Source organism: Hemitrygon akajei, chromosome 7, assembly GCF_048418815.1.
Source record: "Hemitrygon akajei chromosome 7, sHemAka1.3, whole genome shotgun sequence".
Lineage (NCBI taxonomy): Eukaryota > Metazoa > Chordata > Chondrichthyes > Myliobatiformes > Dasyatidae > Hemitrygon > Hemitrygon akajei.
The window spans coordinates 109,638,414-109,657,364 of NC_133130.1; the positions used below are offsets into that span (position 1 = coordinate 109,638,414).

Sequence of the window (18,951 nt, forward strand, 5' to 3'; positions counted from 1 at the left end):
GCAGCAAGAGACCATCACACAACATCCTGGAGACTGAGGGAGGAGCAGTGCCTCCAATCGCCTTTATACAGGGGTCTGTGGGAGGAGCCATAGGAGCAGTCAGCGGGCGGAGGGGGGGGGGGGGGTCATGTCCAGACAGGTATATGTAGTTCACCACAAAAGGACGAGGACTATTTCTATCGATTGGTAGCTACATATCTGACCGAACAAAAATGACATGCAGAGTGTCTCAAGGGTCCATACTGGGGCCTCTTTTGTTCAACATGTATATGCTCCCTTGAACTCAATATCTTACCATAATTATGTGGATGACACTCAGATTTATATAATAGTGTCATCAAGTGACTTTGGTTCCATACAATTACTAAAGAACTGTATTAAACAAATCACTGATTGGACGTGCAAAAATTTCCTCCAGTTAGGCTTGACTACTGTAATGGCGTTTTCACAGGTCTCTGTAAAAAATATCCCTCAGAGAACTGCAGCTCTTTCAGATGCTGCTGCTAGAGTCCTCACTAAGACCAAGAAAATAGAAATATCACCCCAGTTCTCAGATCACTACACCACTTTCCTGTCCATCAGAGGATTGACTTTAAAATATTACTACTGGTTTATACAGCACTGAATGGTTTAGGGACAAAATACATCTTCGATCTCTTGTTGCATCATGAACCTTCCCGAGCTGTCAGTTCGTCTGGGGCGGGTCTGCTTACCGTCCTCAGGGTCAAAACTAAATGTGGTGAAGCAGCTTTTAGTTACTGTGCTCCACGTATTGGGAATAACATTCCAGATGATCTGAACTCTGCCCCAAATTAAGCTCTTTAAAACTGAGACTGAAAACTTTTCTTTTTGCTGTGGCTTTTAATTAGAATCTCCTGCACTGTAACTTTTATTTTTATGTGTGATTTCATTCTCTTTAATTGTCTGAAATTTGATGTTTGATTTTTATATCTTGTTCTATGTAAAGCACTTTGAGCTCCCTTGTGTTTGAAAAGTGCTATACAAATAAACTTGCCTTGCCTTGCTCACCACTTACAATGAAAGCCGCTGAATCATCCCTTTCTTAACAGCCTGCTGAGTCTGCACATTAGGTAAAGGGGGGGGGGGGGGGGGGCTTTGGTGCACCGGCCTCCGTCAGTCGGGCACTGAGTGTTGAGATTGGGACATGACGTTGCAGCTGTATAAAGCATTGGTGAGGCTTCATCTGGAATATTGTCCTCAGATTTTACAAACGTTTGTAGTTACCATACTGCAGGAAAAGGGTGGCAGGGTGGAGATTCATCTCTACCAAAGGAGGTGTAAGGTGCTCCACCCCTCTTCTAGCCTGCAGGTCACCTTTCAGCTTTGGGCAAGGTGTAGTCCCTGCTTTGTCCCGCAGTCAGGGTCGTGTGAAGCCATGGGACCAGCAGTGGGTGGTCTTTGAGCACCTGGTGCATATCACATTCCTGGGTATGTGACCACGACACCAGGCAGATAATCTCTGAAATTTCACTTACCAATAAAGAAAGGTTCTCCAAACTGATCTTTGTGACCCATAACACTGTCGTAGATTTTTTCCACATATGCAGTATGGACAGGTTGCTTTTCAATGCAGAGTGCCATCATTGCTAAGGAGATCTGGTAGAAGTCCGTAAGAAGGTGTCCTTGGGATTCTGCGATATGGAAACATGGTGTTTAGTTGCCAGGCCTGAGAGACAGTTGAGCAGCTTGGCTTTTCATCCATGGTACAACTGAAGGGACAAAGTGACCAGAGTAAACAGAGGCACCGCCCCGGTTTCAGCAATCACCATTGAGTGTGAAACAAAAGCAAGAGGTTCAAAGTGAATGAAACCACCCCCCCCCCCCAAACGTGGGGTCACAGGGTGGCAAAGAATGAGGTAAAGGTGGGTTGGAAGGAGATGTGGAGACAGATCATGGACAGAAGGTGTGTGAACTGGAGCAAGCAGGAGGTACAAAAAGAAGTACTTGGACTAGAGGAGCAGAAAGGGGGAAGGGAGTAGAAAAGGGGGATTTTATACAATGAGGAAAAAAGCAAGATCACAGCAAACACACAATATGAGGTCCAAAGGGAGGAACGAATGTTCAAATACCCGGGTAGCTAAGAGTCATTACTCAGAACAATCTATCGGTTTCCTCAACATCAAATGAACACTCTCAGCCCTATTTGTGACAGATGTAATGCAGAGATGGCTACTCTAACTCATATGTTTTGGTCATGTGCAAGTTTAAATAATTTTTGGAGGGATGTGTTTGGAATATTATCTAAAGTTATAGATATGGATGTTCAACCTAATCCACTTACAGCAATTTTTGGGATTATTCCAGAGGAAGCAAGCAAAGTGTCTGCTTCCGCCCAACATGTGATAGCTTTTTCAACTTTACTGGCTAGGAGAGCTATTTTGCTACATTGGAAAGAATCTAACCTGTCTACTGTTTTCTTTTGGCTCTCCTCCATTATGTCATGTCTAAGCTTGGAGAAAATTAGAAGCTGGATATTTGATACATCCTTTAATTTTGAACAAGTCTGGCGACCCTTTATTCAATATTTTCACATGATTTAATTTATTTTTATTTGTTTGTTTTTCTTTATTCTCTTTGGGGAAAATCCTTATCCATGAAGGTTCAGAGATGACTGGAAGGATGTGGTTTTTTTCCTCTCTTTTTTTTCTAATTTTATCCTCAATTGGACTGCCCAATCTTTCTTTTTCTTTCCTTTTTTCCTATTTCTTTTTTTTTTGCTTCAGTTTAGTCAGTGGGGGTTTTTTTCCTTATCAATAGAATTTCCAATCTTTTTTTTATGATTGTTATGTGGAGTTGTAGTTTTTTTGACTATTGTATATATAACAGCGTAATATTTTACTTATTTGATTTTGACATTATATACTTTCTGTTTTTATTATTGCTATTTATATGTCTTTTATATTATCTACTTGTTAAACTCCTCTTCCGATCTGTATATTCTTTATTTGAAAATCAATAAAAAAGATTGAAAAATGAAATGAAATGAACACCCTCAATCTCTCCCTGGGAACATCGGGTTGGGAAGAGTCGTCCAGGTGAGCCTGAAAGAATTTACACAAGGACAGAATCACATTTGAAAATGTACAAAATCAGGAAATCATGCTGTGGTCGTAACAAACTTTGGTGAGGCCACAACAACTTTGGAGTGTTGTGTAGTTCTGGTCTCCACACTACAGCAATGATGTGGAGGCTTGGAGAGGATGCAGTGGAGGATTACCAGGATGCTGCCTGGATTAGAAGGTAGTAGCTATAAGGAGAGGTTGGACAATCTTGGCTTGTTTTTAATTATTTGTTGAGGTAGAGCACAGACTACATCTTTCCAGCCCTTTGAGCCATGCTGCCCAGCAATCCCCCTGATTTAATGCCAGCCTAATCATGGGACAATTTACAATGACCAATTCACCTAACAACCAGTACGTCTTTGGACCTCGGTAGGGAATCGAAGCACCCGGAGGAAACTCGTGCAGTCACAGGACGGACGTACAAACCCCTCACAGGCAGTGGCATGTAATTGAACCCGGGTTGTCTGTACCGTAAAGGGCCAAGCTAACCACTACATGCAAGCATGAGGAAATCTGCAGATGCTGGAAATTCAAACAACACACACAAAATGCTGGTGGAACACAGCAGGCCAGGCAGCATCTATAGGGAGAAGCACTGTCGACGTTTCAGGCCGTGACCCTTCGTCAGGACTAACTGAAAGGAAAGATACTAAGAGATTTGAAAGTAGTGGGGAGGGGGAAATGCGAAATGATAGGAGAAGACCGGAGGGGGTGGGATGAAGCTAAGAGCTGGAAAGGTGATTGGCGAAAGTGATACAGAGCTGGAGAAGGTAAAGCATCATGGGATGGGAGGCCTCAGGAGAAAGAAAGGGGGAGGGGAGCACCAGAGTGAGATGGAGAACAGGCAGAGTGATGGGCAGGGAGAGAGAAAAAAACAAACAACTAAATATGTCAGGGATGGGGTAGAAGGGGAGGAGGGGCATTAACAGAAGTTAGAGAAGTCACTCGTCCCCCCCATCCCTTCCCAACGATCTCCCTCCTGGCACTTATCCTTGTAAACAGAACAAGTGCTACACCTGCCCTTACACTTCCTTCCTCACCACCATTCAGGGCCCCAGACAGTCCTTCCAGGTGAGGCGACACTTCACCTGTGAGTCGGCTGGTGTGGTATACTGCGTCCGGTGCTCCCGGTGTGGCCTTTTATATATTGGTGAGACCCAACGCAGACTGGGAGACCGTTTCGCTGAACACCTACGCTCTGTCCGCCAGAGAAAGCAGGATCTCCCAGTGACCACACATTTTAATTCCACATCCCATTCCCATTCTGATATGTCTATCCATGGCCTCCTCTATTGTCAAAATGAATCCAAACTCAGGTTGGAGGAACAACACCTTATATACCAGCTGGGTAGCCTCCAACCTGATGGCATGAACATTGACTTCTCTAACTTCCGTTAATGCCCCTCCTCCCCTTCTTACCCCATCCCTGACATATTTAGTTGTTTGTTTTTTTCTCTCTCTCTGCCCATCACTCTGCCTGTTCTTCATCTCCCTCTGGTGCTCTCCCCCTCCCCCTTTCTTTCTCCCTAGGCCTCCCATCCCATGATCCTTTCCCTTCTCCAGCTCTGTATCCCTTTAGCCAATCACCTTTCCAGCTCTTAGCTTCATCCCACCCCCTCCGGTCTTCTATCATTTTGCATTTCCCCCTCCCCCACTACTTTCAAATCTCTTACTATCTTTCCTTTCAGTTAGTCCTGACGAAGGGTCTCGGCCTGAAACGTCAACAGTGCTTCTCCCTATAGATGCTGACTGGCCTGCTGTGTTCTACCAGCATTTTGTGTGTGTTGTTTTAACCACTACACGACCAGTTTTCTCTGGTCTGTTGGAGGCTGACAGAAGCACATCAAATTGAGAGAGGAAGAGATTGAGCGGACAGTCAGGAGAAAATGACAAATACCAGAGGTGAGAGAGGGAATGCTTAAAGAAGAGTTACAAGGCAAGGTCTTGTTTTAACAACACTCCCGGTAGCAGTTACCTGGAACATGCTGCCAGGACAAGTGATAGAAGCAGATACAATGGCAATATTTGAGAGATATTTAGATAGGCCCAACAAACAAGAATGGAGGGAAATAGACCTATTTCTGTGTTGTTCTATCTTCATAAAAATCGTCCAGTCTGCTTAAAGAAGTAGAGGCAATCACAACTTTAGGGAAATGGTTGATGAAAGTGACCAAACACACTTTGAAAATGGATGCTCAGATGCAATAATGAGCTGTCCACCCTGCGGACTGCGGCCTCGCACTGATTCTGTTGTATTTCCTGTGATTGCTCACAAGAATCTCAGAGTTGCATATGCTGCCATATATGTAATTTGATAATAAATTTAATTTGAACTTTGACAACTCAGTGGTGGACATTTCCCCATCATTGGGATAAAGAAACACAAAGAAGAGAAAATCCGAAGATGCTAAAAATTCAAGTAACACACACAAAATGCGAGAGGAACTCTGCGGTCTAGGCAGCATCTATGGAAAAGAGTAAACAGTCGACGTTTCGGGTGGAGACCCTTCATCAGGACTGGAGAAAGATGAGAAATCAGAGTCAGAAGGTGGGGGGAGGGAAGTAAACAAGGGGAAGATAAGGAAATAATTCATTTTCAGACAATTCTACAGCAGATTCACCATTTTCTTTAGCTCTGCAATTTGATGCTCATTGGCAGCAGACACGTCTCCACTTAATGCCCAGTCCCTGCTCGTTCTCACGACAGGACTGACATCCGTTATAAATTCAGCTCCCAAGGCTAACTGGAGTTTTGGTGGAGGCATCTGATGGAGTCTGTGGAAGGGGATGTGTGACCTCTAAAGGAAATTGGGTAAATTTCTGAAGGAATGTTACTACAAGGAAGAGTGAGGATTGGGAATGATTACATTATGTTTTCAAAAGGTATGAGAAGCCAAACTACTTGTTAGTGTTGTGTGTTGCTTGATTTAAATTTTATTTATTTAGAGATAGAGCTCAGTAAGATGCATTTACCACTGTTTGTGTGAAGAGGGAAGAGGTTTCGGGGCTTCAATGTTTCTATCATTCATTGTATGTGGTTCTTGTTTCAGGGATGTCTGTGAAGAGTATGAATTTCAGGTTATATACCAAATACATACTCTGATATTAAATGAACCTTTGAATCTTTCAGCAGGCCTTTCGGCCCAACAAACCTGTGCTGCCCATGTGACCAATTAACCCACTAACCCATATGTCTTTGGACTGTGGGAGGAAACCAGAGCACCCTGAGGAAACCCACACAGTCACAGGGAGAACATGTGAACTCCTGGAGTTTGACATCTGAAAATGAACCCAGCTCACTGGTTCACTAACCACTAGGTGTTACAGTAACCACAACGCCACCGTTGTCCCCCAGTCATGTGGTGGTATGCACAGAAGCCTTCTGCTCACTCTTGGTTGCAGTTTAACTTTGTGCTGGTCTTGTTCTATAACTTACCTAGGTTTTGGAATTCCATTTTGAGCTTATCTCCAAGAATTTTCACCAGATTTATCTGTGCCTGACCATTGGAGATGCTGCTTGGATCGAGGCAGCCAGCTCTAAAAGCCAGCACATAGAGAGCAACTGAACCAGTGGGCAGATCATGTTCTGCAAAGCAAGGAGAGACAACAGAGTCAAAATTCAAAGTCAAATTATACTTAACAATAGTTATTTCTAAGGATAAAATCAAATTTTTTGGGAAGGTACTAAACTGGAAGAGGGCAACTGATGACAGGATGAGACAGGAGCTAAGGGGCGTTGATTGGGAGGAGTTTCTGTTGGACATGTCGTGTCTGGCATGTGGGAGTTGTTTAAAGACCAGCTAATCCAGGTAATGGAAGGCTTGTGATCTTCATGTTTGTGGTAGGGAAGCTACTGGAGAGGATACTAATGGACAGGATTCAGGCACATTTGGAAAGGCATGGCCCACTTAGGGATAATCACCTGGGTTCATGTGGATCAAGTCATGCATTACAAACTTGATCAAAACTTTTATTTTTAAAGATGTGGCAAAGCAGCTCAATGGGTGTAAGGCAGAGGATGTTATCTACATGGGATTTAGTAAGACATGGGATCCCGGGTGAATTGCAAGCTTGGATTCGGAACTGGTTTGCCCATGGAAGGCAGAGAGCAGAGATGGAAGACTGGAGATCCGTGCCCAGTGGTGTTCTGCGTGGATCTGCACTGTTGTTTGTGATACATAGCAGTGACCTGGATGGATGGATTAGCAAGTTTGCAGGTGAGGGAAATGCAAGACAGATAAATTCCAAATAAGAAGAAATTTTCAAATTGAAGAAGGACACTACCGTGGCTGACAGCTGAAGTCAGAGTCAAAGTAGAAGCAAAAGGGAGGGCATACAATGAAGCCGAAGCTAGTGACAAAATAGAGGATTGGGAAGCTTTTAAAAACCTGCAGAAGGAAACTAAGAAGGTCATTGGGAAGGAAAAGATAGATTATCAAAGGAAGCTGGTGACTAATATTAAAGATGATAACAAAAGCTTTTTTAAGTATATAAAGGGTAAAACAGAGTTGAGGGTAGATATAGGACCAATAGAAAATGATGCTGGAGATATTGTAATGAGAGACACAGAGATTTCAGAGGAACTGAATGTGTATTTTCCATCAGTCTTCACAGTGGAAAACATCAGCAGTATACTGGACATTCAAGAGTGTCAGTGAAGTTTGCTCCATGAAACTTACGACTGAGGTGGTGCTCAGGAAGCTTAATGGTCTGAGGGTGGATAAATCTCCTGGACCTGATGGAATGCACCCTCGGATTCTGAAGGAAGTAGCTGGAGAGATTGCGGAAGCATTAGCAATGATCTTTCAAGAATCAATAGATTCTGGCATTGTACCAGATGACTGGAAAATTGCAAATGTTACTCCGCTATTTAATAAAGGTGGGAGGCAGCAGAAAGGAAACTATAGACCTGTTAGCCTGACATCAGTGGTTGGAAAGTTGTTGGAATTGATTGTTAGGGATGAGATTATGGAGTACCTGAAGGCACATGACAAGATAGGCCAAAGCCAGCAGTTTCCTGAAAGCAAAATCCTGCCTGACTAACCTACTGCAATTCTTTGAGGAAATTACAAGCAGGGTAGACAAAGGAGATGCAGTACATGTGGTGTGCTTGGATTTTCAGAAGGCCTTTGACAAGGTGCCGCCCAGGAATCTGCTTAGCAAGATGAGAGCCCATGGAATTACAAGGAAGTTACTAGCTTGGGTGGAACATTGACTGGTCAGCAGAAAGCAGAGAGTGGGAATAAAGGGATCCTATTCTGGCTGGCTGCCAGTTACCAGTGGAGTTCCACAGGGGTCGGTGTTGGGACCGCTGATTTTTACAATGTATGGCAATGATTTGAACTATGGGATTAATGGTTTTGTGGCTAAATTTTCCGGTGATACAAGGATAGATGGAGGAGTGGGTAGTGTTGAGGAAACAGAGAGCCTGCAGAGAGACTTAGATAGTTTAGGGGAATGGGCAAAGAAGTGGCAAATTAAATACAATGTTGGAAAGTGTATGGTCATGCACTCTGGTGAAAGAAATAAACAGACAGACTATTATTTAGATGGGGAGAGAATTCAAAATGCAGAGATGCAAAGGGACTTGGGAGTCCTTGTGAAGGATACCCTAAAGGTTAACTTCCAGGTTGAGTTTGTTGTGAAGAAGACGAATGCAATGTCAGCATTTATTTCTAGAGGGATAGAATATAAGAACAGGGATGTGATGTTGTGGCTCTATAAGACACTCGTGAGATCACACTTGGAGTAACGTGTGCAGATTTGGGCTCCTTATTTTAGAAAGGATATACTGACATTGGGGAGGGTTCAGAGAAGATTCAGGAGAATGATTCCAGGAATAAAAGGGTTGCCATATGAGGAACATCTGACAGCTCTTGGGCTGTATTCCCTGGAGTTCAGGAGAATGAGGGGGATCTCATAGAAATTTTCTGAATGTTTAAAGGCCTGATCAGATTAGATATGGCAAAGTTATTTCCCATGGTAGGGGAGTCTAGGACAAGAGGGCACAACTTCAGGATTGAAGGACAATTAACAGAGATGTGGAGAAATTAATTAGTCAGAGGCTGGTATTTGTGGAATTTGTTGCCACGAGTGGCTGTGGAGGCCAAGTCATTGGGTGCATTTAGTGCAGAGATAGATAGGTTCTTGATTAACCTGGGGATCAAAGGGTATGGGGAGAAGGCAGGGGAGTGGGGATGACTGGAACAATTGGATCAGCTCATGATTGAATAGTGGAGCAGACGTGATGGGGAGAAAGGGCTACTTCTGCTCCTAAATCTTATGGTCTTATAGTCTTATGATCGTATGTCCATAAAATGATGCTAGGCACAAGAGTGTCTGCACATAAGGTGACTGTCAGGAAATGATAAATTAGTTGTGCTTGGGGAGCTTGGTGGGTTAGTGGATCATTAAGAACCTCCCACCACCCAGGACATGCCCTCTTCTTATTGCTACCATCAGGAAGGAAGTACAGAAGCCTGACGGCACACACTCAATTCAGAAACAGTTTATTCTCCTCTATCATCAGATTTCTGAATGGACATTGAACCCACGAATACTACCTCACCACTATTTATTTCCCTTTATGCACTGCTTATTTAACTTAACTATTTAAGATATATACTTACTGTAATTAACTGTTTTTTCTCTGTTATTATGCATTGCATTGTGCTGCTGCCACGAAGACAGCAAATTTCATGACATATGCTGGTGATACTAAACCTGAGTCTGACACACAAATATGACGGGAAGGGGAGAGACCAATGACACACTGAAGGACATTCAGTGTAAATTGGTATCAAATTGGCACAACATTGTGGGCCAAGTAGACTGTGACCATTCTGTGTTATAGAAAGAGTGCAGGGGAGATTTACAAGAATGTTACCTGGATTGGAGGGCATGCCTTATGGGAAAAGGTTGAGTGAACTTGGCCTTTACTCCTTGGAGCAACAGAGAATGAGAGGTGACCTAATTGAGGTGTATACGATGATGGAAGACTCCATGTACCTATCCAAAAGGCCAGAGGTTTTTTCCCAGGGCTGAAATGGCTAGTACGAAGGGGCATAGTTTTAAGGTGCTTGGAAATGGGTACTGAGGGGATGTCAGGGCTAAGTTTTTCACACAGAGAGTGGTGGGTGCGTGGAATGCACTGTTGGCGGCGGTGCTGGAAGCGTTTTCAAAAGGGTTTATTAAGAGCCTCTTGGACAGGTACATGGAGCCTAGAAAAATAGAGGCCTATGTGGTAGGAAAATTGTTGGCAGCTTCGCGAGTAGGTTGCATGGTCGGCACAACATTGTGGGCCGAAGGGTCTGTGATGTGCTATCAATTTCTATGTTCTAAGTTCTATGTTCTGTGTTCGAAAACTATGTTCCCTTTGCTACAAGGTCAGTTACAATCACCAGTCGGTGGGACAACGTGAAGTGTTTCACAAACTTGGATGTTGCCACCATTCAGCAGCCTCTGCAAATTGTGATCGAATGCAAGGAAAGCCATTGAACTGACTAGGGCCAGAGAGCAGATCGTATTAATGGCATGTATCTCTCTCACATATTCAACTCCATACCACTCCAATCAGTCTGCATCTCTCCTCCCAGTCCACCATTATCTTACACTTTGCCTCTTTGTGTTGATGCACTTGCTTTTGGGGTTTTATTTATGCAGGTTGTAGCTCTTGGTTTTGTTTTAACCTTCGAGGTGCCTGATGGTCCTCAGCGTGCCAGCTGACTGATACTATTTCACAGTTTTACACCTCTAGCCAAGTCCACCACAACAAAATCACCGAGTGAACGTCTTTCAGTGCCATACCTGTTCCCCGAGTCACTTTCCGAATGGCGGCTGCTTTAAGCCGCTCCAGGAAATGCTCTTCAAGTCTCTGGTCGTGTCTGTGAGCGGAGCGCAGGCTGAGGTAGGTGGCGGGGTCTGGGTCCGCAGACTCGTCCTCTGCGCTCTTTTGTAACACCTGCATCAGGGTGTCAACGGCAGCCTGCTCAGATTCGGAAACAGCTGGGAAAACACAACAGGGCAGATTTAACAGCAACTTCCTCGGTGAGAGCGTGGGCCAATGTCTGGATGTTGTTATGCAAAGAATTCCAGCCCATCTACCTGTGCTAGCTCCCTCCAACATTGTGAAAAGAACTCTTCCCCCAGTCATTTTCACAGTTGTGTTGGAAGCTGCAGATATTTCCCACTTGCAGAATGTTCCCTTACAGCCAGCAATGCCATCTCTACTCACCAATCAAATCATCCCCAACATAGTTGCAAATCCCTTCTTGCTTTCTTTCACTGAAAATCCCCCAAACGTGGCAGTGACAGTTTCAGTTCTGACAAGGTTAACAATCTACTGTTGGAGGTGGGAGTGATGGATGATGTTCAGCTGGTTAAACGCCTGCTTCCTCCTAAAGCAGGGGTTCCCAACTTCTTTGTACCATAGGGCCCTATCACTGACCAAAGGAGTCGTGGACACCAGTGCTAAGCCCTCTGGTTGATGAAGTTTGGCTGCCTTGTCCAATGTGTGTATGGTTGTGATTCAGGTTTACCCTGTGGACCCTGCCTCAGCGCTCTCACCTTTGAGTCAGAGGTCACTGTGTTTTGGCCTCTCTCCAAAGATGAGAGAGATTCAGCCAATGCTCTAGTGTGGCACCGAGGGAGAGCTGCAATGTGGAGACACCCTCATTTGGAAGAGGGTTTAACCCAAAGTCACATTGGTCTTGCCCCATGGAAGACACAGAATTTGGTAGCATTCACTGTGAAAGAGCAAGGGGCCATTCTACAGCTCATAGTCAGTATACAGACAATAAACAAATTCATAAGGATACCAGCCCATGTTGTATGTGCAACCTGACTGTGGTCACCAGCTGTGACCAAGCTTCAGAAGTACTTGATGCACTCCAATGTTGTTGGACATGAAACTTGTGATGCTGCCTCTCCGTTCCTTTTTCATCAGCTTAAGACAGAAACTCATCCTTCAGAGGTTCTGTCATCAGCACAATCAGGTCACTCAGGCTGCAAACACAAGAGATTCTGCCGATACTGGAAATCCAGAGTACCACACACAAAATGCTGCAGGAACTCAGCAGCACCAATGGAGAGGAATAAAGACCGAATGCTTCGGGCTATGAAGGGTCTTTATTCCTCTCCACAAATGCTGCCTGACCTGCTGAGTTCCTCCAACCATTTTACTCATTCGGCTCACACCTTTGTTTGGACTCAAGGAGAAGCTCAAGCACTGGCATCAGCTGGTGAATCCCCCCGACAAGACAAATAACATGTCCCCTCCCGATGTAACCAGGAGCCTTATATTACTCCACCAAGGCAAATTGTAGTACAATTTCCCACCCGCAACCACCCATCACTATCTGGCTCATTATGTCTTTCTGTTTTTTCCTCTTTTATCACCCACTTGTCTCTGTCTTCCTATTCCACCCTTGCCCCTCCCCTACCTGTTATAGTTCAACCCCCCCCCCCCCAGTCCATCAGGGACTGACTGACTGCTTTAAGATTTTGACAGTAATGGTGAGCACTCTGATCTTTGATTCGAGCGATCGATTTTCAAATCTCCGTGGAACCTTAATGATGAGGGGCAGCATGGTAGTGTAGCCATTGCATGACTTTATTGTAGTGCCAGCGACCTGGGTTCAGCTTCCGCTCTGTATGTTCTCCACGTGACCATGTGGGCTTCCCCCAACATTCAAGGACAAACAGGTTCTCGGGTTAACTGCTCACATGGGTGTGTGTAATTGGCTTGTGTAGACTCGTGGGCCGGAAGGACCAGTTACTGTGCTGTATCTCTTACTAAAGTGGATTTGAATTCCCGGGATATTGCAATAAGCTTGAGAGAGGTGGGAACTGTTCTACCAGAACAATGCTGGGACTAGCTTCCCGGTGAATCTGATAACCAGCGCTGTGGTAGGGCTTTAAACTAAAGAGTACTGTGGGAGGGCGGAGGAATAAAGAGTAAGACAGAAATGTTAGAAAGGGATGAGAATTTAACTTCAGGCAACATGGAGAAGAGGGGTGGTGAATGCAGGACTGAACATGTTGTATTTGAATGCATGCACCATACAGAATTAGGTAGGCAAGCTTATAGCACCATTGGCAGGTTGGCACTCTGTGGGCATCACAGAGTTGTGGCTGAAAGAAGATCACAGCTGGGAGTAAATGTCCAATGATGCACATCCTATCGAAAGAGGGGTGTGTGTAGAGGGGGTAGGTTGGCTTTGTTGGTAAAAAATAAAATCAAATCCTTAGCAAGAGTGACTGGGTCAGAAGATGTAGATTCTCGTGAATAGTGTTAAGAAACTGCAAGTATGGATAAACGCTGATGGGAATTCGATAAGGCCTCATCACAGTAGCCTAGATGTGTGGTACAAATTACAACAGGAAATAGAAAATGCATATAAAAGGGGTAATGTTACTATAGTCACAGGAACTATAACATTCACATGGATTTGGAAAATCAGGTTGGTGATGGATTAAAATAGCAGGGATTTGTAGAATGTCTAAGAGATGGCTTTTCCAGAGCAACTTGTGGTCAAGCCCACTAGAGACAAAGCTATTCTGAATTGAGTGTTATTAATGAACCAGACTTGATTAGAGAGCTTAAGATAAAGGAACGCTTAGGGGTCAGTGATCACAATATGGAGGAATTCATTCTGCAGTTTAAGAGGGAGCAGATATATCCGTATTACAGTTGAGTAAAGTGAACTGTAGAGGCATGAGACAGGATCTGCTCAATATTAATTGGAAGGAGGAGAGTAGGACAGCAATTGCAGGCGTTTCTGGAAACAATTCAGAAGACGCAAGACCATTTCATCCCAATGAAAACCTTTTCAAAAAGAAGGTGGCTGATAAGAGAAGTTAAGGACAGTATAAAAGCAAACGAGGGGACATACAACTTAACAAAATTTAGCAGGAAGCTACAGGAATGGAAACTTTTAAAAACTAATAGAAGACAACTGAAAAAACAATAACAGAAGAAAAGATGAAATATGAAATAAGCTATTCAATATAACTAATAATAAAAAGGATAGCAGTAATGTGTTCAGATATATAAGGAGTAAAAAGGTGAGGTATTGGACTGCTGGAAAATAAAGCTGGAGAGGTAGTAATGGGGAACAGAGATACATTGCACTCAATCCAGTCAGTCCTCAAAAGACAGGTTGGGTTAATTTTGTCCCAACGTTTTTCATAGCTAATTAAAGTACTGTGGCTTTGCATAAAACATGTGACCAATTCCTCCATTATTTAATTGGACGAGGGCATGGGGTTGTTATGTTGAGTTAGTGTAGACACAGTAGAAGGATACAGTGTGGGCAAAGCTCTCCATCTGGGGGAGGGGGAGGAGGAGGAGAAGGAGGGGGCTTAGGGGAACAGTTATAGTGCTCGTGGAGGAGTGTGGGAAATGTTCTCCACTCAGGTAAGGTCCATACTGACCTGGAAAGGAAAGAAGTGCATGAGGACTGACTAGCATTGAGAACTCGGGCAAGATTACAGTTTAAAACTTCAAGAGGGGAAGCAGACTGACAGTGAAGAGAGATAGATGCACAGAGAAATGTTGGGTCAAGTCAAGGGGATGTCCATCTTTGTGTGGATCCATGCACCTGCTATATGGCGGCTGGACAAGAATACAAGAAATGTTCAGAGGAGCATTCTCTGCGGGAACATCGTGGGGAAGATGGGGAAGGGGTTAGCAAAGTGAGGAATGGGTCTGGAGAAGAGAGGGGTTTCACAAAACTGGTTCTCCAGCCACACCGAGCACTGTGTGAGGGGTGAGGGAGGAAGGGGATATGTGTATAAATCAGCGGTGATCACTTACAGCATTGCTCAGTGAAACATCCAAAGACACTTAGAAGTAAGAAGGTGATAACTCTGAAAATGGACATTGCTTCTTCATCCAAAATCTAAATACAGATGAAAAAGAACACAGCAGAGTGAATCTTCAAGCATCCTGAAGTCTTCAGTCAATTAACATTCATTTAGAGAGTCATAGAGAAATACAGCCCAGAAACAGGCCCTTCAGTCCATCTAGTCCATGCTGAAACCACTTAAACTGCCTACTCCTATTGAACTGCACCAGGACCATAATTCTCCATATCCCTTCTATCCATGTACCTATCTAATCTCTCGAATTTGTGTGGTTCATCAATGATGTAAGCTCGGATTACACCCACTCTGTTCTGTACTTGGCCAGCAGGGGTAAATTGGACCCAAGGACTTGTTATTCTGCTGTACAACTCTAGGACTGAGACTCCCAACATTGCCATCTACATCAGACAGTGGGCTGCTGCACCGTCTGTTGTCTAATCCTCTCCTCTGGCAGTCCCTGGTACTTTGAGTCATTTGGAGCGACACACTCAAAATGCCAGAGGGGTTCATCAGCTCAGGCAGCATCTATCGAGAGGAATAATCAGGCCTAATGAAAGGCCTCAGCCTGAGAAGTTGACTGTTTATTCCCCAACCTGCTGAGTTTCTCCAGAACTCTGTGTGTGTCGCCCTGGATTTTCCAGCATCTTGTGTTTATGAGTTTGAATTACCTTGCTGCCATTGGATTTCCAGTCTTTGATGGCAAGATTGTTGTTTGTCTCCCACGCTCCTGGGTTATGGCTGTGATCATACTAAATGGCACAACTAAAGAGTTAAATCCATCGGTGTTCAACGGAATGACACGTGACCCAAGCAGGGTCATTGCAGAAGGATTTTACAAAGCCACTTGTCCCATGACAACCCTGCTCACCTTTTCCCAACTTTTCAACTTAATTCAAATTCTCCACTGGGCCTGACCGGACTTGAACTTATGGGAGGGTAAGTGTGGCACGGCAGCTCGAGCTGCGGTGAAGGAAGATCTCTTCTTCATTTTACGGCGGCACTTGGTTTAAGATCTGGGCCCTGTGTCACACTGGTAGAGTGCTAATAGGGCAGGAGCTTCTGGGGCAACAGTGAGGTTTTAAGTCTGGCTGGAGAAGCTTGTGGCAGGGGTGGAGAATGGAATGGGTAGCTGGAGGGTGAACAGGTTGTAGGGGTTGGTGTGTTCCCATTTACATCGCCAGGCAGAGAGCAAACACCCCTGCTCCCCAAGCCAGCAAGAAGCATTTGGCAGGCTCCTGCTGTACCTGCACAATCAGCCAGTGATACACATCCTATTCAAAGAGAGGTGGGTGTGTAGAGGGGGTGGGTTAGCTTTGTTGGTAAAAAATAAAAATCAAATCCTTAAGAGGAGTGACTGGATCAGAAGATGTAGAATGTGGAGTTAAGAAACTGCAAGTGTGGAAAGACCCTGATGGGAATTCGATAAGGCCTCATCACAGTAGCCTAGATGTGTGGTACAAATTACAACAGGAGACGAAAAATGCATATAAAAGGGGCAAAGTTACTATAGTCATTACTTTGTCATGCAGTTCTCATACATTCTAAGTCTATAGTTACTATAAACGTAGGAGCAGCATGAGGCCATTTGGCCTATCGAGCCTGCTCCATCATTCATTCATGGCTGATCCCTTTTTCCCCTCCTCAGCCCCACTCCATGTAATCTTTGATGCCGTGTTCAGTCAAGAACCTATCAAGCTCTGCCTTAAATACACCCAATGACCTGGCCTCCACAGCTGCCTGTGTTAATAAACTCCACAAATTCACCACCCTCTGGCTAAAGAAATTTCTCCGCATTGACGCCCCTCTATCCTGAGGCTGTGCCCTCTTGCCCTAGACTCTGCCATCATGGGAAACATCTTTTCCACATCTACCCTTTCAACATTTGAAAGGTTTCAATGAGATCCCTCTCATCCTTCTAAATTCCAGTGAGTACAGACCTAGAGCCATCAAATGTTCCTCACACGATAACATTTTCATTCCCGGAATCATCCTTCTGAACTTCCTTTGAACTTTGTCCAATGTCAGCACATCTTTTCTTCGATGAGGAGCCCAAAACTGTTCACAATACTCAAGGTGAGGCCTCACCAGTGCCTTATAAAGCCTCAGCATCACATCCCTGCTCTTGTATTCTAGACCTCTTGAAATGAATGCTAACATGGCATTTGCCTTCCTCACCACCGACCCAACCTGCAAGTTAACCTTTAGGGTGTTCCGCACAAGGACTCCCAAGTCCCTTTGCATCTCAGATTTTTGGATTTTCTCCCCATTTAGAAAATAGTCTGCGCAATTATTTCTTCTACCAAAGTGCATGGCCATGCATTTTCCAGGGTATCGCTACTCTTTTCTCACGGATGCTGCCTGACCTGCTGAGTTCTTCCAGCGTTGTGTACGTATTCTATTTTCCAGGGTATTCTGTCAGGGTATCAAAAGCCCTGCATTCAGACAAACTGAGTTTGTTTTAATCAAAATCTAAAATCCAAGCTACACTGCTCTTGCTGAGAGAGGCTTGTCCCTATAAATGCCTGCACTCACTCTCTTACTGTTGTAATTTTTCGATAATATTTGAGTAATTTTGTAAGTACTGTGCGGTAGCGTGATGACATAGGCAATTCACGGGTTTTTGCATATAACCCATAATGAATTATTTAAAGGAACAAAAGTGCTTAATTAAACAATATACTGTACAGATAACACTCAAGATTAATTTATTATCAAAAAATGTATAAATTATACATTCTTGAGATTTGCTTGCTCACAGGTAGCCACAAAGCAAGAAACCCGAAAGAACCCAATTAAAGAAAATAATAAAAAGCAAAAGACACAACTCTCAATTCGCAAGAAAAAGAAAAGTAAAAATCATGCAGGCAATTACAGTGAACAACAACAAGACTCTGAGGACTTAAATTTGCTTTGGTCGATATGGATGACAAACAACATTGGACCCAGCGCCAGCCCCGCAGCACCACGAGTTAGAGAGTTTCCAGTTAGAGAGGCAACTGTCTACTACCACCCTCTGACATCTACTGTGAAAACAAAGATGAATCCAATTTACTACTTCATCCTGAACCATCTTGACCAACAGGATTCATATAAATCCATTAGAAAAGCTGCCAATAATTTATCCACTACTGATGTCAGGCTTATAATTTCCCATCTTCTTCTTTGAGCCTTTCTTAAAGAACAGATCAACATTAGCTATCCTCCAATCCTCCAGCACATCACCCATGGATAAGGACATTTTAAATACCTCTGCTAGGGCTCCTGCAATTTCTTTACTAGCCCCACACAAGGTCTGAGGGAACACCTTGTCAGGCCCTGGGGAATTATCCACCCTAATTTTCCTCAAGACATCAAGCACCCCCTCCTCTTAAGCTATATATTGTCCATGACCTCACTGCTGTATTGCCTCACTTCTATAGACTCTGTGTCCAACTCCCGAGTAAATACAGATGCAAAAAGAACTTAAATCTCCCCATCATATTCAACTCCATGCATAGGTAACAACTCCGATCATCCAGAAGCCCAACTTTGTCCCTTGCTATCCCATTGCTCTTAAACACATCTGTAGAAACCCTTGGGATTCTCCTCCACCTTGTCTACTAGAGAAACCTTGGGTCTTCTTTCAGGCCTCTGGATTTCCCATTTCAGTGTTCTCATTTGCATTTTTATACTCCTCAAGTATCTCGTCTGTTCCTTGCTGTCTGTACCTGCTATGCACCTCACCATCTTCTAAAATATGGCCTCAATATATCTCAAAAGCCAGGTTAGCTTAAACTTGTCAGCCTTGCCTTTTATTCTGACAGGAACATGCAAACTCCATTCTCTTCAAATTTCACTTTTGAAGATCTCCCACTAACCAAGTAGTCTTTGCCAGAAAACAACCTGCTCCAGTCCACATCTACCAGATCCTTTCTGATGCCACCAAAATTGGCCTTGCTCCAATTCAGAATCTTAACCTGAGGACCATAAATATCTAAGGTGTTCCCCCTACACAAGCTTCTAT

General features: G+C 44.0%; 1 protein-coding gene across 1 annotated transcript in view; it reads right to left on the reverse strand.

The window, feature by feature from the left end:
* LOC140730142 (transcobalamin-2-like) overlaps positions 1–18,951 on the reverse strand; it is a 77,791-nt gene that overhangs the window by 35,635 nt on the left and 23,205 nt on the right. The window contains exons 2-5 of the mRNA XM_073050275.1: positions 14,899–14,983; positions 10,890–11,087; positions 6,520–6,669; positions 1,497–1,652 (exon numbers count right to left, since the gene is read on the reverse strand). Of these exons, the coding sequence (XP_072906376.1) occupies positions 1,497–1,652; positions 6,520–6,669; positions 10,890–11,087; positions 14,899–14,983 (589 nt within the window). The remainder of the gene's footprint in view (positions 1–1,496; positions 1,653–6,519; positions 6,670–10,889; positions 11,088–14,898; positions 14,984–18,951) is intronic.